This window comes from Rhinoraja longicauda, unplaced genomic scaffold (assembly GCF_053455715.1).
Source record: "Rhinoraja longicauda isolate Sanriku21f unplaced genomic scaffold, sRhiLon1.1 Scf000129, whole genome shotgun sequence".
In the NCBI taxonomy this organism is placed as follows: domain Eukaryota; kingdom Metazoa; phylum Chordata; class Chondrichthyes; order Rajiformes; family Arhynchobatidae; genus Rhinoraja; species Rhinoraja longicauda.
In genome coordinates, this window is record NW_027601347.1 from 87501 (window position 1) to 108445 (window position 20945).

The 20945-nt window shown below is 47.1% G+C and overlaps 1 protein-coding gene across 1 annotated transcript in view; it reads right to left on the minus strand.

Annotated features, from left to right (window-relative positions):
• Positions 1-17265, minus strand: part of LOC144590099 (sialic acid-binding Ig-like lectin 13) — a 36702-nt gene extending 19437 nt beyond the window's left edge. The window contains exons 1-5 of the mRNA XM_078394962.1: positions 17167-17265; positions 11003-11084; positions 10021-10383; positions 6805-7104; positions 5874-6155 (exon numbers count right to left, since the gene is read on the minus strand). Of these exons, the coding sequence (XP_078251088.1) occupies positions 5874-6155; positions 6805-7104; positions 10021-10383; positions 11003-11057 (1000 nt within the window). The 5' untranslated portion in view covers positions 11058-11084; positions 17167-17265. The remainder of the gene's footprint in view (positions 1-5873; positions 6156-6804; positions 7105-10020; positions 10384-11002; positions 11085-17166) is intronic.
• Between the last annotated feature and the right edge of the window lie 3680 nt (positions 17266-20945).

A 20945-nucleotide genomic window follows, 5' to 3' on the forward strand; every position in this document is an offset into this window, starting at 1 on the left:
ACATCCTAGCGGGCAGGTTTGCTAATGCTACACGGGAGGGTTTAAACTAGATTGGCAGGGGGCTGGGACCTTGTGCAGGACAGAGGCACAGAGGGTGGTGTGGAAGGTTAGTGGACAGAATAGGCAGGTGAAAGATGGAGAACGAGGAAGGAGGGTTGGTTTAAACTGCACGTATTTTAATGCAAGGGGCCTGACGGGTAAGGCAGTTGAGAGGGCATGGATAGGTACAAGCAACTGGGACGTTGTAGCCATGACTGGAACCTGGTTAAGGGAGGAGCAGGACTGGCAGCTCAATGTTCTGGGGTACAGAAGCTTCAAGAGAGACGGGTGAGGGACAAAGAGGAGGGGGGGGGGGATGTGGCATTGTTGGTTAAGGAGGATGTCACGGCTGTGTTCAGAGGTGACATTATGGATGGTTCGTCTAGTGAGGCTCAATGGGTGGAGCTGAGGAACATAAAAGGATGATCACATTGTTGGGGGCCTCCACATACTGCTTTAGAAAACTCCCAAACACTTGTGAGGAATTGCACCCCATCTAAACCCTTCACGCTATGAGTTTCCCAGTCTATATTGGGAAAGTTAAAATCCCCTAGTACAACTACCTTATTTGACCTGCAACTGTTTGCAATCCCCCGGCACATTTGTTCTTCTAATTCCCATTGACTATTGAGGGGTCTGGAGTAACCCCCAAAGTGAGGGGGGCAACTCTGGATCTAGTAATTAGGAAATTGGGAAGGGCAAGTTAATGTGGAGGAGCCTTTTGGGACCATTGACCACAGTTTGATTAGGTTTAGGATTGTTATGGATAGGGACGGAGAGGGTCCACGTGTTAAAATGGTCAACTGGGGTAAGGCCAACGTTGAGGGTATAAGAGAAGGTCTCGCTCAAGTTGACTGGAGCAGGTTATTTGAGGGGAAAGGAACATTGGCCAGGTGGGATGTTTTTAAAAGTGTACCGACGAAAGCTCAGGATGTGGACGTCCCCGTTAGAGTGAAGGGCAAAGCAGGCAAAGGTAAGGAAGGTTGGCTGACGAGGGGAATTGAGATGGAGTGGGTCAGTGGTGGTGGAGGGGGGGATAAGGGGGATTGAGTGGGGGCTTCGGGGTGCTACACCAATACAGGAGAGGCTTTTGTACCAGGCCTCACTTTCCCCTTGCCTCTTCCCCCTCTTGGGCCCACTTGGTCTAGTCTATATACTAAAACTCTTGTTTGTTTGTTTATTTGTTCCTGAACTACAGCCAATACGGAACACCTGACAATTTTAGGCCCCACCTTACTCACCGTTGTCCCTTTGGTGCTTATGGAAGAAGTTTCTTTGAAATTTATGTTATATTTTTAAAGTTATTCACATTTACCATATAACCATATAACAACTACAGCATGGAAACAGGCCTGTCCGGCCCTACCAGTCCACGCCGACCATTCTCCCTGACCTAGTCTCATCTACCTGCACTCAGACCATAACCCTCTAATCCCCTCCTATCCATATACCTATCCAATTTACTCTTAAATAATAAAATCGAGCCAGCCTCCACCACTTCCACCGGAAGCCCATTCCATACAGCCACCACCCTCTGAGTAAAGAAGTTCCCCCTCATGTTACCCCTAAACCTTTGTCCCTCAATTCTGAAGCTATGTCCCCTTGTTGGAATCTTCCCCACTCTCAAAGGGAAAAGCCTACCCACCCTCTCAAAATTTTAAAAACCTCTATCGTCCCCCCTCAACCTTCTACGCTCCAAAGAATAAAGACCCAACCTGTTCAACCTCTCTCTGTAGCCTAAGTGCTGAAACCCAGGCAACATTCTAGTAAATCTCCTCTGTACCCTCTCCATTTTGTCGACATCCTTCCTATAATTTGGCGACCAGAACTGCACACCATACTCCAGATTCGGCCTCACCAATGCCCTGTACAATTTTAACATTACATCCCAACTTCTATACTCGATGCTCTGATTTATAAAGGCAAGCATACCAAACGCCTTCTTCACCACCCTATCCACATGAGATTCCACCTTCAGGGAACAATGCACAGTTATTCCCAGATCCCTCTGTTCCACTGCATTCCTCAATTCCCTACCATTTACCCTGTACGTCCTATTTTGATTTGTCCTACCAAAATGCAGCACCTCACACTTATCAGCATTAAACTCCATCTGCCATCTTTCAGCCCACCCTTCCAAAAGGCCCAAGTCTCTCTGTAGACTTTGAAAATCTACCTCACTATCAACTACACCACCTATCTTAGTATCATCTGCATATTTACTAATCCAATTTGCCACACCATCATCCAGATCATTAATGTAAATGACAAACAACAGTGGACCCAACACAGATCCTTGGGGTACTCCACTAGACACTGGCCTCCAACCTGACATACAATTGTCAACCGTTACCCTCTGGTATCTCCCATTCAGCCATTGTTGAATCCATCTTGCAACCTCACTATTAATACCCAACGATTTAACCTTCTTAATCAACCTTCCATGTGGAACCTTGTCAAATGCCTTACTGAAGTCCATATAGACAACATCCACAGCCTTGCCCTTATCAATTTCCCTCGTAACCTCTTCAAAAAATTCAAGAAGATTAGTCAAACATGACCTTCCAGGCACAAATCCATGTTGACTGTTTCTAATCAGGCCTTGATTATCCAAATAATTATATATATTGTCCCTAAGTATCTTTTCCATTAATTTCCCCACCACAGACGTCAAACTAATAGGTCTATAATTGCTAGGTTTACTTTTAGAACCTTTTTTAAACAAAGGCACAACATGCGCAATGCGACAATCTTCCGGCACCATCCCCGTTTCTAATGACGTTTGAAATATTTCCGTCATAGCCCCTGCTATTTCTGCACTAACTTCCCTCAATGTCCTAGGGAATATCCTATCAGGACCTGGAGACTTATCCACTTTTATATTTTTCAAAAGTGTCCGTACCTCCTCTTCTTTAATCCTCCTAATTTCCATCACTACTCCACTTGTTTCGCTTACCTCACATAATTCAATATCCTTCTCCTCGGTAAATACCGAAGAAAAGAAATTGTTTAATATCTCCCCCATTTCTTCCGGCTCAGCACATAGCTGTCCACTCTGACTTTCTAATGGACCAATTTTATCCCTCACTATCCTTTTGCTATTGACATATCTGTAGAACCCCTTGGGGTTTACTTTTACATTACTTGCCAAAGCAGCCTCATATCTTTTTTTCGCTTTTCTAATTTCCTTCTTAAGATTCCTTTTACATTCTTTATATTCCTCAAGAACCTCATTTACTCCCTGCCGCTTATATTTATTGTATATCTCCCTCTTTTTCCGAACCAAGTGTCCAATTTCCCTGGAAAACCACGGCTCTTTCAAATTATTATTCTTTCCTTTCCACCGAACAGGGACATAAAGACTCTGTACTCTCAAAATTTCACCTTTAAATATCCTCCATTTCTCTATTATATCCTTTTCATAAAACAAAAATTTCCATTTCACTCCTTTTAAATCCTTTCTCATCTCCTCAAAATTAGCCTTTCTCCAATCCAAAATCTCAACCCTTGGTCCAGATTTGACCTTCTCCATAATGATATTGAAACTAATGGCATTGTGATCACTATGTCCTCAACACATACCTCCGTCACCTGACCCATCTCATTTCCTAACAGGAGGTCCAACACTGCCCCTTCTCTACGTATTGCTGCAAAAAACTATCCTGCACACATTTTACAAACTCCAAACCATCCAACCCTTTAACAGAATGTGATTCCCAGTCTATATACGGAAAATTGAAATCACCCACAATCACTACTCTGTGCTTACTACTAATATCTGCTATCTCCTTACATATTTGCTCTTCCAATTCTCGTTCCCTATTTGGCGGTCTATAATACACCGCTATAAGTGTTGCTAAACCTTTCTCATTTCTGAGTTCCACCGAAACAGCCTCCCTAATCGAGCCTTCTAGTCTGTCCTGCCAAAGCACTGCTGTGATATCCTCCCTGACAAGCAATGCAACACCCCCACCTCTTGCCCCTCTGATTCTATCACATCTGAAACAATGAAATCCTGGAATATATATTTGCCAATCGCAACCCTCCTGCAACCATGTTTCACTGATCGCCACAACATCATACTTCCAGATGTCAATCCAGGCTCTAAGCTCATCCACCTTTCTTACAATGCTCCTAGCATTAAAATATACACATTTAAGGGACCCATCATTTCTTATTCTCAGTTTATTTCTTTTCCCTTCTTTCTCTCCTACATATTGGGTCTGAGTGTTTCCCTTTTCTGCCTCCTGCCTCACACACTGCCTGTTAGCTACTTGTGTTTGAGTCCCTCCCCCCAACCTTACTAGTTTAAAGTCTCCGCAATTATTTTAGCAAATCTCCCCGCCAGGATATTGGTTCCCCTCAGGTTCAGATGCAACCCGTCCTTTTTGTACAGGTCATACTTCCCCCAGAAGAGGTCCCAATGATCCAGAAACTTGAAACCCTGCTCCCTGCACCAGTTCCTCAGCCACGTATTTATCCTCCACCTCACTCCATTCCTATTCTCACTATCGCGTGGCACAGGCAGTAAGCCTGAGATTATTGCTTTGGAAGTCCTTTTTTTTTTAACTCTCTTCCTAGCCCCCTAAATTCTCCTTTCAGGACCTCTTCCCTTATCCTACCTATATTGTTGGTACCTATATGTACCACGACCTCTGGCTCCACTCCCTCCCCTTTCAGGATATCCTGGACACGCTCAGACACATCCCGGACACCGGCACCAGGGAGGCAAACCACCATCCGGGTCTCCCGACTGCGTCCACAGAAACGCATATCTGACCCCCTCACTATAGAGTCCCCTATTACTATCGCTCTCCTCTTCCTTTCCCTACCCTTCTGAGCAACAGGGCCGGACTCCTTGCCAGAGGCCCGGGCACCGTCGCTGCCCCCAGGTAGGCTGTCCCCCCCAACAGTACTTAAACAGGAGTACTTATTTCCAAGGGGTACAGCCACCGGGGTACTCCCTAGTCCCTGCCTCTGCTCCTTGTCCCCCCTAACAGTGACCCACTTGTCTACCTCCCGTGGTCTAGGAGTGACCACCTCTCTGTAACTCCTATCTATAACCTCCTCACTCTCCCTGATCAGACGGAGGTCATCAATCTGCCGCTCCAGGTTCCTAACACAGTCCCTTAGGAGCCCCATCTCGTCACACCTGGCGCAGATGTGGATGTCTGGAAGACTATCAGACTCCCAGATTCCCCACATCCGACACCCAGAACAAAAAACTGTCCTAGCACTCATACTCCCCAAACAAAGCCCCGTGCTCGGTTATTAAACCTACCGCCCGGCCGCTGCTCCAACCGCTCCAACCGCCCACCCCAAAGAACTGAGTGATCTCCTGGGAGAGGCGAAAAACCAGATAAAAAACCCTGGCCAATTTGGGGAAAAAGGGGGGGAAGGGATAAGGGGGGTTGGATATGGAGTGGGGGGAAGGGGGAGGGGGTGGAGGAGGGGGGAAGGGGAGTGGAGGGTAAGAGCAGGTGGAGAGAAGTGGGGAAGATAGAGGGGAGGGAGGGGGAGGGATAGTGGTGGTAGGGGGTGGGGGAGAGTGGGAGGGTGGTGAGGGAGGGAGGGAGAGTGGAAGTGGGGGAAGGGGAAGGGCAGGTGGAGGGAGGAGAGGGGAGGGGGAGGGAGGGGTGTGGTGTGGGAAGGGGGTGGGGGGGAGAGGGCAGGGGGGAGTGTAGGAGCAGAGGGTGCTGCACCAATGCAGGAGAGGTTTGGGCCCAACAGATCCACTTGGTCCAGTGTATTGAAAAATACTTCGGCAATTACAGCTTAATTTACAATGCCTCCTATGTTTGTCTTTGGAGAGACATATCAGTGTGTTCACTCACAATCTATGGCGACAGTCACGGTTCTCTCCGCTGTCCCGTGTTCATTCTCCGCCACACACTGATAGTCCCCAGCGAGCCGCGGTGTCACCTGAGGGAAGTCCAACCACAGCTCGTTGTTGGAACTTGTTGTGTTCAGTGTGACACCAAGATGTCTCCATGTCAGGTTGGACGCTGGGAAACTCTGGACGGAGCAGAGGAACGCTGCAGAGTTCCCTTCCTTTACACTGACCCTGGAATTGTTCATCTTGACGGAGGAAGCGACTGAGAGATTCTGTGGGGAATCTAAAGGCAAATACAGATGAGTGCCTGTACACCAGTTGTGAGGCATCTTTACAGATCACTGGTGGAAAACGTATGATAATCGTGCAAGTTTTTTTCTGTCACAGTTAAGGCTACTGAGGAAATTGCTGTATGATAGAAGGGGCATAATGCAGCACAGTGGGACGGGGAGGGGCAGTGCTGAGGGAGGTCCATGCTGTGGAGGAGGGGCAGTGCTGAGGGAGGTCCACGCTGTGGGGGAGGGGTAGTGCTGAGGGAGGTCTGTACTGTGGGGGAGGGGCAGTGCTGAGGGAGGTCTGTACTGTGGGGGAGGGGCAGTGCTGAGGGAGGTCCACACTGTGGGAGGGGCAGTGCTGAGGGAGGTCCACACTGTGGGAGGGGCAGTGCTGAGGGAGGTCCACACTGTGGGGGGGGGGGAGGGGCAGTGCTGAGGGAGGTCCACACTGTGGGAGGGGCAGTGGTGAGGGAGGTCCACACTGTGGGAGGGGGGGGGGGCAGTGCTGAGGGAGATCCACACTGTGGGAGGGGCAGTACTCGGCAGAGTTCCTTGGGAATTGACAGACGTTCCTGCCAATTTTCGAGTGCTGCTGTGGAATCATGCTGTGTACAATGCTGACTATTGTTGTTTCTGTACAATAATCTTCATACTTACATTGCACAGTCAGTGTGAGGGTCTGCTCCGATGAAACAGTTGGGTATCTGACTCTGCAGGTGAGGTTTTGTCCGTGATGTTTGAGCGATGGTGTCAGGGACAGAACAGAAGTAAACGTCCGAGTGTCACCCAGCTGAGTTCCGCTGTGTGAGGCTGTCGGTGGTTGATCAGCAGAGGTGACCCAGGTGAAGGTGGGTACCACTCTATTACACATGGTGTTGGTGGTAAAGGTGCAGGTTACGTTCACAGGCTTTCCATCCACCGTTTCAACCGGGAATATCGTGGGTTTATCTGTGAAATCTAATACACGAAGAAACGGCTTATTTTAGTGAAATATCACCAGATGTTGCCCTGTGACGGAACAGCACAGCTGGCAGTTTAGATGTTGTTAACTTGACCTTGGACTGGCTGGCTCAGCTTGAGGGAGCACTGCAATGGCGGAGAGGACCTCAGGTTCTCCATTTATGACGGACCTGATAAATCCAGTGGGGAATTCATGAGAAATTCCTCTCTCCAGTCGAGGGAACACTACCTCATTCCCATTAGAAGGGCTTGTGGTGAATAACAGAGATGGATTTGTGAGGAACCAGATAAACACTGGGGAGAGAGGGGGGTCTGAAGTGGTGACGAGGGACATGGGAAGACGTGGAAGAAGTTCGAGTCTATTGTCAAATGCACACGTAGGGTGAGGTATAGTAGTGAGGTATAGTAGTGAGGTATAGTAGTGAGGTATAGTAGTGAGGTATAGTAGTGAAAATCAGCAGCAACACACGCACATGAAACACACAAAAACACATTTTGCATAAATTACACAAAAGATTATAAAAGAAAGACTGCAATAAAAACAGAATTAGTGCAAAAACACAATTATAAAAGAAAGCAAGTCCATGCCAGTACATATTCATGCCAGATCTGCAGTGTTCCACTGCTGAAGTAATATTTGAGTTGTGTTGGTCGGCTCAAGAATCTGTCCAAAGTAGTAACAGAGCTGTGGTGTGGGACGACAGGCTTCTGTAGCTACCCACCTGTCGGTAGAAGCGAGAACAGAGCATGACCCACATGATGGGGATCCTTGATGATAGTTGCTGCCATCTGGAGGCAGGACATTGGAGTTGCCATATTCCATGATGCAACCAATCAGGATACTTTCTTCAGTTTGGAGGAGTATTCGGAGAAGTACCAAATCTCCCTAAACTCAGGAAGTAGAGGTGCTGGTTTGCCTTCTTCACAATTGGATCAATGTGCTGCACCCACGACAGGTCATCCAGGAATTTGAAGCTACTAACTCTCCACCATCAACCCACCAATAAAAACCAGCACGTGGTTTCCCCACTCCCTCTTTCTGAATTCAACAATCAGGTTGACCTTAAGTGAGAAGTAATTGTTGCAGAATCGTTTAACCAGCCTTGTGTAGAACAGGAACCCTGCATGGAGCTAATTTGGGAGACACCATCTCTTTAAAGAGAAGTACATTTCTGTGCTGGCTTCAAGAAGAGAAGTGGATCACAGCTTCGAGTCATTCCCTCAGTGAATATGCCCAACTTTACATTACACATGTGCAGCAAAAATAAAGAATATGTATCAGTGGCAGTAACCAAAGAGAAATGCAACAGAGGCTGCTGTAATTCTGCTATACACGGCTGCTTTTTCAATGTATTTGGGCAGAGAGGGAGGGAGAGTTTGGGGTGGTGGACAAGATGCAGATTGAGCAGGGTGTGTAGTCATAAAGCTACACAGTATGGATACAGGCCCTTCAGCTCACCTTGTCCATACTGACAATATTGGTATTCCGGGATGTTATTTGCCAACATTTGCCCCCTATACCTCCATATCGTTCCTATCCATGTTTATGTCCAAATGTCTTTTAAAGTTGTAATTAAATTCACTTCCTTTCGTTCCTCTGGCATCTCATTCCAGATGTGGACTACTATCTGGGTGAAAAAGTTCCCACTGAGATCCTTCTTAAATCTCTCCCCTCTCACCTTTGAGTTTTAGCATCACCTACCCCGGGGCAAGGGCTGTGACCCACTCACTTTATCCATGCTCCTCATTACTGCTGGAGTTGCAGTAACCCAGGCAAGTGGGGAATACATAGAACATAGAACAATGCAGCACAGCACCAGGACACTTGGTGCACAAGGTCTGTGCCAACATGCTGCCAAGACTAACTCGATCTGCCTGCACATAATTCATATCCCTCCATTAGCCATGTGCCTATCCAAAGTCTTTTAACTGCCACAATTGTATCTTCCTCCACCACCACCACCCTTGATAGCATGTTTCAGTTGCCTACCATCCTCTGTGTAGAAAAACTTGCCCTGCACATCTGCTTTCAACTTTGCCCCTCTTACCTTAAAACTATGCCCTCTAGTATTTTATATTACCTTCCCAGCAAAAACATTCTAATTGTCTATCCTATCTGTGTCTATTATAATCTCATATACTTCTATCAGGTCTCCTCTCAATCTCCAGTGTACCAGAGAAAACAATTCAAATCTGTCCAACCTCACTTTGTAATTGTTTCCTCCTAATCCAAGTATCATTCTGATAAACCTCCTCTGCAGCCTTTCCTTTCCACATCTTCCTTCTTTGGAGCAACCAGAACTGCACACAATACTCCAAACACGCCTGTAAAGCTTCATCATGACTTCCTGACTCAATGCTCTGACCAAGCACACCAAAAGCCTTCTTTACCACGCTATCTACTTGTGTTGCCACCCTCAGAGTTATGGACTTGGACCCCAAGATCCCTTTGCATTTTCAATGCCGTTAAATTCCCCTTGCATTCGACTTCACAAAGTTCAACACCTCACACTTACTGATTGAAACTCCAATATCCAATGTTCGATCACAGACTGAAGTTTCCTCTTTCACCAGTGATGACTTGATTGTTTGTAAAGAATATTGTAGCATCCTGAGCTATTGCAAAGTAGATTACAAATTTGAGTCCCTCTTTGCTGTGTACATTACCTGAGCAATGTGTGATTAGCAACATGTTTCACAGTTGGTAACATAGCTGGATATAGTGCTGATGTTTTACTGATGATAATGGAATCAGTATCAGCACTGTAGTGAGATTGGACTGGAGGCCCATGCCAGGGTTTGACCATCAAACTGTGATACTGAGCTGTGGTTTGTGTTCATAGGGCAGAAGCAGTTTGTGTGACTTCCTACTTCCTGAATATCAGTTGTTGAGTGATTACACAGAACACTTACCAGAAACACGGAGCCGTGTTACAGGGAAGAAGCTGTAACGATCTTTGCTGTTGAATTCAATTCTGAAATGATAAGGACCTTCATCTTCCTGTTTGATGTTGTCTATAACCAGGGAACAGTTGCCATCTCTCAGGGTTCCAGACAGCCGGGTCCGATTGTGAAACTTTGTTGATACTTTATCTGGATTCCCGGAGTGGAAGGCTAAAGGACTAGGGTTCCAGTTCTCATCGTTAATCCAGATTCCAGTCGGTTTATTGTTCAGGTGTGATGGGTAACTATAGTGGCATGGAATCCAGGCACACAGACCCCTCTGCGCTGTCACTTCTGATGGATAGTTGGCTGTCCACTCTGTCGACACTGCAGCTGAGGAGGGAAGGGACAACATTAGGCACTGGAGGGCATATGGATCCACCAGACTCCATTGTGTAGGGATCGCATCCTGGGCATTGTGGAATGACAATATTTGTGAATACATTCTCATGCTTCTGTGCCTCTGAAAACATGAAGGGCATCTCTCATTGAGGGGCAGCTGATGCATCTCGCATGCACTGGCCCAGGGGAAGACCTTGACATCTCTCTGGCAGCTAGTGGGAACAGTGGTGGGTGGAGAGCAGTGAGAGACACAGGTTGTTCATCCCAGAGGCAGGTTTTAGATTCCCTTTCCGCTGTAGGGAGTCTCAAACTAAAGGCCACAGGTTTAAGGTGAGAGGGGAAAGATTTAAAGGGGACCCGAGGGGCAGGCTTTTCACACAAAGGTGGAGGGTATATATGACAAGCTGCCAGAGGAAGTGGTTGAGGCAAGTACAATAACAACATTTAAAATACTTTTGGACAGGCATGTGGATAGGAAGGGATAAATGGGCCAAGCTGATGGGTACAGAGAGAGTGAGGGATGTAGGAGGGATGGAGGTTATTCCCCATCATTGAAAATGTGTACAGACAGTCGGCCAGACAAACACAATCAAGCTGTTGCTGACGGTACCTTGAAGAAGTGACAGCAAGACGTACGATTTTCCCATCATTGTCCGATCCCACATATCCCGTCAGTTTCCCACTCTCCAGGTCTGGAAGAGAGAATAGTTAATGATATACGAAAATAACTGCAGATGCTGGTACAAATCGATTTATTCACAAAATGCTGGAGTAACTCAGCAGGTCAGGCAGCATCTCGGGAGAGAAGGAATGGGTGACGTTTCGGGTCGAGACCCTTCTTCAGAAGGTCTGATGATGGGTCTCGACCCGAAATGTCACCCATTCCTTCTCTCCCGAGATGCTGCCTGACCTGCTGAGTTACTCCAGCATAGTTAATGATATCTCTCCACCTGCCCGGCAGCTCGCGAGAGATTCAGACTTCTGCTGGACAGTGGGGCCGATCTTCACCTGATCCAACATTGCTACTGGGTGCGCTTGGACCCCACTGTTCCTCCAGAGTGGTCCCAGGTAAAGTCTCCCTCTGGAAGCCGGCCAGCTCCCAGCGCAGTGTCCTGGGTCAGGCCAGGGCCTCTCCCAGTGTTCAATCTATCCTGGAGATTGAAGGCTCTTGATGAGTATGGGTGTCAGGGGTTATGGGGAGAAGACAGGAGAATGGGGCTGAGAGGAAAAGATAGATCAACTATGATTGAATGGTGGAGTAGGCTTGATGGGCCGAATGGCCTAATTCTGTTCATGTGACTTATGAACTTATGTTCAGTAACCACTGCACTTACAGAATGGCTTTGACAGACAGCCTCAAACCCACCCATTGATGGAGTTGTCTCCCACAGTCTCAGACCCTGGAAACCAGGCCTGAAGAACGAGTTTAGAAATTTTCACAGTGATACAGGACACAGCAGGAGCTGGAATATTTGGTAAAAATAACAAAGTGCTGGAATAACTCAGCGGGTCAGGCAGCATTTGTGGAGGGAATAGACAGTTGGGTCCTGCAAGCGGAGGATCCCAGCAAGGAGGCCCGGCTCACCACCACGACAACAGAGGACACGCCCGCCATGGACCGAGCTCCTGCTCACCGCAGTCAGAGGACCAAGAATGGCCCGCCACACGCCGAGAATAGAGGACCACCGGTAGACCTGCTCTCCACCATAGACTCCAAACGTAGTCCTCAGCCACCGAGAGCAGGGAGGGAATGTCGAGAACAAAGGGGGGACCCAGAGGGGGGTCCAAGAATAATGGGGGAACCAATGTAAACCTCTTCCACACCCTTTCCAGAGCCTGTACATCCTTCTTACATTGGGGGCAACTATTACTCCAAATGCGTCCCAACCAAAGTCCTATAAAGCTGTATCATGACTTCCTGACACTTATACTCAATGCCCCGAACAATGAAGGCAAGCCTTATTCACCACTCTATCTTGTGTTGTTACAGGTTATAAACTTGTACCCCAAGATCCCTATGTACATCAATACAGTTAAGTATCTTTCCATTAATTGTATATTTTCCCCTTGCATTTGACCTCCCAAAGTGCCACACCTCACCTTTGCTGGTATTAAAGTCCATCTGCCATTTCTCCACCCATTGCTGTAGCTGATCTTGTTGTAGACTGTAGATTGCTGTATCTGTAGACTTTGACAGCCTTCCTCACAGATTGCAACTCCAGTAATCTTGGTGGTGTCTACAAATTGGCTAACCAATCCATCGACATTTACATTTGAGTTGTTTATATATATATATCAGAATATACACACCACCAAGATTCTGATATATATATATAAATATACATCAGAAACAACAGATGTCCCACACAGATCCCCATGGAACTACACTGATCACAGACCTCCAATTAGAATAATACCCTTCCACCACAAACCTCTGTCTGTGTGTAAGTCAGTTCTAAATCTAAACATGAACTGCAGATGCTGGTTTAAACTGAAGAAAGGCACAAAATGTTGGAGTAGCTCAGACTAGACGATGTTTCAGGTCGAGACCCTTCTTCAGACCAGTTCTTCAGACCAGTTCTTCAGACTAGTTCTTCAGACTAGTCAGAAGAAGGGTCTCGACCTGAAACGTCACCAATTCTTTCTCTCCAGAGATGCCTGTCTCGCTGAGTTACTCCAGCGTTTTGTGTCTACCTTCAACATGGATACTGTGCTTCTTAATCTTTTGGAGCAGCCCAGATCAGGAGTGAAATGTAAAGCTGGAGGGAAGGATATGGGTGGAAAGGACAGGGGAGAGGGGAAAGAAGGGATATAAAGGGGAAATATTGGACTGAGGGATGGGATATGAGCAAGGGTCCAAGTCGAGCGAAGGTGGGAGACTGTTTCAGGGGGGAGTGGACGAGGACTACAGGAGACCCCAGTGGCTGTGCCTATTGCAAATAGGTATACCCTCTTGGGAACTGTCGGGGCAGAAGACGTTTCCAGTCCGAGTGGCGGACCTGTTGGCAAGGATACTCGACAGGGGAGACCGAAGTCAGGAAGAGCCGTAGTGGTCGGTGACTCCATCGTCCGAGGGACGGACAGAAGATTCTGTGGCAGCAGGAGGGACTTGAGGATGGTCTGTTGCCTCCCTGGTGCCAGGGTTCAGCACATCACGGACCGGCTTCAGAAAATCCTAGTGAGGGAAGGCGATCAACCTGAAGTCGTTGTGCACGTGGGCACGAATGACGTCGGGCGGAAGAGGAAGGAGGTGCTACAGCGGGAGTTTAGAGAGTTGGGAAAAACACTGAGAAGTAGGACGTCGAAGGTGGTTATCTCTGGACTGCTACCGGTACCTCGTGCTGGTGAGGCCAGGAACAGAGAGATAGAGGGTATGAATTTATGGCTGAGGGGTTGGTGCAGAGAGCAGGGATTTAGATTTCTGGACCACTGGGATCTCTTCTGGGCTAGGGGTGACTTGTATAAAAGGGACGGGTTACATCTTAACAGCAGGGGGACAAACATTCTGGCAGGCAGGTTTGCTAGTGTGACACCTGTGGCTTTAAACTAAGTAGTGGGGGGGAGGGGTTAACAAATTGTGAATATGAAGATGAGGTAAAAGGGAATGCAGGAGATATTGCAAAAGACTCTCGGAAGAATGGGAACAGAAGTTCTAGAGGGGAAAAGAAATTAAGGGCAGGGCCAATTGTGACCGATGTGAGAGGGGAGGTAAATACAGAAGTTAAAGTGTTGTACTTAAATGCGCGTAGTATAAAAAATAAAGCAGATGAGCTTGAGGCTCAGTTAGTCATGGGCAAGTATGATGTTGTAGGGATCACTGAGACATGGCTACAAGAGGACCAGGGCTGGGAACTGAATATTCAGGGGTACACAACGTATAGAAAAGACAGACAGGTGGGCAGAGGGGGTGGGGTTGCTCTGATGGTAAGGAATGATATTCATTCCCTTGCAAGGGGTGACATAGAATCAGGAGATGTTGACTCAGTATGGATAGAAATGAGAAATTGTAAGGGTAAAAAGACCCTAATGGGAGTTATCTATAGGCCCCCAAACAGTAGCCTCGACATAGGGTGCAAGTTGAATCAGGAGATAAAATTGGCGTGTCAAAAATGTAATGCTACGGTGGTTATGGGAGATTTCAACATGCAGGTAGACTGGGAAAATCAGGTTGGAAATGGACCCCAGGAAAGAGAGTTTGTAGAGTGCCTTCGAGATGGATTCTTAGAACAGCTTGTACTGGAGCCTACCAGGGAGAAGGCAATTCTGGATTTAGTGTTGTGTAATGATCCTGATCTGATAAGGGGACTAGAGGTAAAAGAGCCATTAGGAGGCAGTGATCACAACATGATAAGTTTTACTCTGCAAATGGAAAGGCAGAAGGGAAAATCGGAAGTGTCAGTATTACAGTATAGCAAAGGGGATTACAGAGGCATGAGGCAGGAGCTGGCCAAAATTGACTGGAAAGAGGCCCTAGCAGGGAAGACGGTAGAACAGCAATGGCAGGTATTCCTGGGAATAATGCAGAGGTTGCAGGATCAATTTATTCCAAAGAGGCGGAAAGACTCTAAGGGGAGTAAGAGACACCTGTGGCTGACAAGGGAAGTCAGGGACAGCATAAAAATTAAGGAGAGGAAGTATAACATAGCAAAGAAGAGTGGGAAGACAGAGGATTGGGACTCTTTTAAAGAGCATCAAAAGTTAACTAAAAAGGCAATACGGGGAGAAAAGATGAGGTACGAGGGTAAACTAGCCAATAATATAAAGGAGGATAGCAAAAGTTTTTTTAGATACGTGAAGAGGAAAAAAATAGTCAAGGCAAATGTGGGTCCCTTGAAGACAGAAGCAGGGGAATTTATTATGGGGAACAAAGAAATGGCAGACGAGTTAAACCGTTAGTTTGGATCTGTCTTCACTGAGGAAGATACACACAATCTCCCAAATGTTCTAGGGGCCGGAGAACCTAGGGTGATGGAGGAACTGAAGGAAATCCACATTAGGCAGGAAATGGTTTTGGGTAGACTGATGGGACTGAAGGCTGATAAATCCCCAGGGCCTGATGGTCTGCATCCCAGGGTACTTAAGGAGGTGGCTCTAGAAATAGTGGAAGCATTGGAGATCATTTTTCAATGTTCTATAGATTCAGGATCAGTTCCTGTGGATTGGAGGATAGCAAATGTTATCCCACTTTTTAAGAAAGGAGGGAGAGAGAAAACGGGTAATTATAGACCAGTTAGTCTGACATCAGTGGTGGGGAAGATGCTGGAGTCAATTATAAAAGACAAAATTGCTGAGCATTTGGATAGCAGTAACAGGATCATTCCGAGTAAGCATGGATTTACGAAGGGGAAATCATGCTTGACAAATCTACTGGAATTTTTTGAGGATGTAACTAGGAAAATTGCCAGGGGAGAGTCAGTGGATGTGGTGTACCTCGACTTTCAGAAAGCCTTCGACAAGGTCCCACATAGGAGATTAGTGGGCAAAATTAGGGCACATGGTATTGGGGGTAGGGTACTGACAAGGATAGAAAATTGGTTGACAGACAGAAAGCAAAGAGTGGGGATAAATGGGTCCCTTTCGGAATGGCAGGCAGTGACCAGTGGGGTACCGCAAGGTTCGGTGCTGGGACCCCAGCTATTTACGATATACATTAATGACTTAGACGAAGGGATTAAAAGTACCATTAGCAAATTTGCAGATGATACTAAGCTGGGGGGTAGTGTGAATTGTGAGGAAGATTCAATAAGGCTGCAGGGTGACTTGGACAGGTTGTGTGAGTGGGCGGATACATGGCAGATGCAGTTTAATGTAGATAAGTGTGAGGTTATTCACTTTGGAAGTAAGAATAGAAAGGCAGATTATTATCTGAATGGTGTCAAGTTAGGAGGAGGGGGAGTTCAACGAGATCTGGGTGTCCTAGTGCATCAGTCACTGAAAGGAAGCATGCAGGTACAGCAGGCAGTGAAGAAAGCCAATGGAATGTTGGCCTTCGTAACAAGAGGAGTTGAGTATAGGAGCAAAGAGGTCCTTCTACAGTTGTACCGGGCCCTGGTGAGACCGCACCTGGAGTACTGTGTGCAGTTTTGGTCTCCAAATTTGAGGAAGGATATTCTTGCTATGGAGGGCGCGCAGCGTAGGTTCACTAGGTTAATTCCCGGAATGGCGGGACTGTCGTATGTTGAAAGGCTGGAGCGATTGGGCTTGTATACACTGGAATTTAGAAGGATGAGGGGGGATCTTATTGAAACATATAAGATAATTAGGGGATTGGACACATTAGAGGCAGGAAACATGTTCCCAATGTTGGGGGAGTCCAGAACAAGGGGCCACAGTTTAAGGATAAGGGGTAGGCCATTTAGAACAGAGATGAGGAAGAACTTTTTCAGTCAGAGAGTGGTGAAGGTGTGGAATTCTCTGCCTCAGAAGGCATTGGAGGCCAGTTCGTTGGAAGCTTTCAAGAGAGAGCTGGATAGAGCTCTTAAGGATAGCGGAGTGAGGGGGTATGGGGAGAAGGCAGGAACGGGGTACTGATTGAGAGTGATCAGCCATGATCGCATTGAATGGCGGTGCTGGCTCGAAGGGCTGAATGGCCTCCTCCTGCACCTATTGTGTATTGTCTATTGTCTATAACAGGAGTAGGACAAAGAAGCAGAGTGAGCAGGGTGGTGGGAGATAGTCGTGGAAATATGTCCACAGCAGGATTATTAGGGGGCTGGGAAAAAGAAGAGGGAGGCAGGATGTATCACTTGCAACTGGAGAATTCAGTATACTTACCATTGTGCTGAACCTGTTGTCAAGTCCCTCATTCCTTTCTGAACAAGGACAGTGTTTTCACAATGTCCAGTCCTCACCCAGGAAGGTGTGGGTTGATCAGGATCACAGACAACCAGCTTCTTCTTTCAGCTGTGGCCGGTCAGGCCGAGGTACGTGAGGGGACTGGCTGAGCGTCCAGGGGAAGCTGGACATGAGTCATGAGTCTGTGGGATGCGGGTCGTGGTGGGGTGCAGGAAATGGATGGGGTGGCTTTGGGCTTGCGGTTCCTTTCCCTTTATTTAGAACAGAAGCTGCTAATTTGTCGACAAGCAGTTATCACTTCCGTCTGAGCAGAGCATGCAAACACGCTGGGACTATCCAAGTGGTTGACAAAAATAAATTGCAAAGCTTCAAGAAGACAGAAAGGGACAGGGATCGGTACAGCTTAAAATGTTTAAAGTCCTCTTCATGCGTTGTAATAATTCTGTGCTTTAAAGAAGATTGAAACTGAGCATGCTCGGCTGACATTCACTGCAGTTTACTTTAGTCAGATTCTGTTCTCTGTTGTCAAAGGACAAATGACAATCATAAAACAATTAAATAAGGTTGAAATGGTAACAGGACATTTGCTTATCTGTAATGTTGTGGAATTGGGCTCTGTTTACTCTGCTGTGTCTTTTGGAGGTGCACAATTTATATTTGTTATAAGACCATTTGGAAGAAGGAAAACCTCTAAAGTGCTTGCTCTGGTAAACAGATCAAAAGGAAAGTCTGTTTATAAGGAGCAGATGATTCTTTGTTCATTGAGCAATCTCCTAGATTGTTCCCTGTGATCACTGTATGTCCTCATTCTTTAGGGATCCGAGATGTCCTCATTCTTTAGGGAACGGGGGTTCCCCTCTCCCATCACAGATGAGGCCCTCACTTGTGTCTCCTCGGTACCCCACAGCACCGCCCTTGCTCCCCCTCATCACAACAGACACAGAGTCCCCCTAGTCCTTACCTTCCACTCCATCAGCCGTCGTATACAACATATAACCAAGCAATATTTCCGCCACCTCCAACGGGATCCAACCACGAGCCACATTTTCCCATCTCCGCCCCTTTCCGCCTTCCACAGAAACCGTTCCCTCCGCAACTCCCTGGTTAACTCATCCCTTCCCACCCAAACCATCCCCTCCCCAGGTACCTTGCCCTACAACTGCAGAAAATGCAACACCTGTCATTATACCTTCTCCCTCGTCTCCGTCCAGAGACCCCGACAGTCCAGGTGAGGCAGAGGCTCACTTACACCTCCTCCAACTTCATCTACTGTATTTGTTGTTCAAGATGTGGAGTTTTATACATCGGTGAGACAAAACACAGACTGGGCAAACATTTCACAGAACACCTTAGTTCAGCCCGCCTGAACCTCCCTGATCTCCTGATTGCTGCACACTTGAATCCTCCTTCCCATTCCTACACAGACCTTTATGTCCTCGGTCTCCTCCATTGTCAGAATGAGACTAAATGCAAATTGGAGGATCAGCATCTCATATTCCGCTTGATTTCTCTCACTTCAGGTAGCCCCGGCACTCCCTCTATCTCTATCTCTCCCTCATTCTACAAACAGCTCTCAATGGCATGTTTCCGTTATCATCGTTACTTTTTTGCACATCTTTCATTCATTGTTCTTTATCTCTCCACATCACCGTCTATATTTCTCGTTTCCCTTATCCCTAACCAGTTTGAAGAAAGGTCTCGACCTGAAACGTCACCCATTCCTTCTCTCCAAAGATGCTGCCTGTCCCGCTGAGTTATTCCAGCATTTTGTGTCTATCTGAGAGTCCACGATCATGTGTGCTGGTGACAGGCTGGTGATGAATGAGTTGGATGGAGTCAGCAGTTCACAACAGGTATGTTAGACGCTGGTTTAAACCAAAGATAGACACAAAAAGCTGGAAGACAGGGAGGGGCGTGGGGGCCAGAGGTGGTTACAGCGACAGGGAGGGGTGTAGAGGTTGGAGGTATTTACAGAGACATGGATATGTGTAGGGGCTGGAGGGGTTAAGAGAGATAATGATGAGTTTAGGAGTTGAAGGCGTTTCCAGAGATAGAGAGGAGTGCAAGTGTTGGAGAGGTTTACATAGAGGAGTGTAGGGGTTGGAGGGAATTACAGAGATAGGGGTTGGAGGGGATAGAACGTTGGCTGGACTTGGGGAGTCGAGTGCAGGTTTAAAAAGAGTGCAAACAGCAGTTCGCAGTCTTTGAGTACAAGTCGGGCAAAGCACATACCTTCAAACTTATCAGAGGAAGGAAGGTTAGGAGTGAGTGTGGGGATTGGCTGAACAATTAGATTGGAAGATTGGTAATTTGGACAATTAGTCAATTTAGCAACTGATATAAGCAAGGCTTGTTCAAGGGGTGTGGTCCTGTCGAGGGAAGTGCCCTGTGAGAAAAGTGCAAGGCTTTGGCTGTGAGTCTTCGGCGTGGAGGCTGAGGGAGGAGGCCACACCAAACGTTGGAGAGGGTGAGACGCAAGAAGGAAATGTCAGGCAAGCTGATTCAGTGTGATGCTTGCAGGATGTGGGAGGTCAGGGACACTGCTGGTGCCTCTGGCTGCTACAAGTGTGAGAAGTGTATCCAGGTACAGCTCCTGAAGGACCGTGTTGGGGAACTGGAGAAGCAAGTGGATGACCTCAGGTCTGTCTGAGAAACTGAGTCGTTCCTGGACAAGTCCTACAGTGACTGGAAGAGAGAAGGTGGGTGACGGTGAGAAAGGGAAGGAAACTTGGAATGCAACGGTCCCGGGGTGTGGAACCTCTTGAGAACAGGTTCACCCACTTGGAAGCTGTCGTGGAAGAAAGGTGTTGCCACACTGAGTGGTGATGGTGATGGGGGATTTCACTATGCAGGTAGACTGGGAAAATCAGGTTGGTTCTGGACCCCAAGTTTGTAGAGTGCCTCCGAGATGGATTCTTAGAGCAGCTTGTAATGGAGCCTACCAGAGAAAAGGCAATTCTGGATTTAGTGTTGTCCAATGAACCTGTTTTGATAAGAGAACTCGAGGTAAAGGAACCGCTTGGAGATAGTGATCATAATATGATTAGTTTTAATCTGCAATTTGAGAAGGAGAATGTTAAATCGGAAGTGTCAGTGTTGCAGTTGAACAAAGGGGACTATGAAGGCATGAGAGAGGAGCTGGCCAAGGTCGACTGGAAAGGGATCCTAGCAGGAATGACGGTGGAACAGCAATGGCAGGAATTTCAGTAGGAGGCAACTGTGGCTGACAAGGGAAGTTAGGGATGGAATAAAACTAAAAGAAAAGATGTATAACACAGCAAAGAGTAGCCAGAAGCCAGAGGATTGGGAAACTTTCACAGGACAACAGAAAGTAACAAAACGGGCAATACGGGCTGAAAAGATGAAGTACGAGGGGAAGCTGGCCAAGAATATAAAGAAGGATAGTAAAAGCTTCTTTAGATATGTTAAGAGAAAAAGAGTAGCAAAGTCAAATGTGGGTCCCTTGAAGGCAGACACGGGTGAAATTATTATGGGTAACAAGGAAATGGCAGAAGAGTTGAACAGGTACTTCGGATCTGTCTTCACTGAGGAAGACACAAACAATCTCCCAGATGTACTGGAGGACAGAGGATATAAGGAGCTAGAGGAACTGAAATAAATTTTCATTAGGCGAGAAATAGTATTGGGTAGACTAATGGGACTAAAGGATGATAAATCCCCTGGGCCTGATGGTCTGCATCCCAGGGTCCTCAGGGAGGTGGCTCTAGAAATAGTGAATGCATTGGTGATCAATTTCC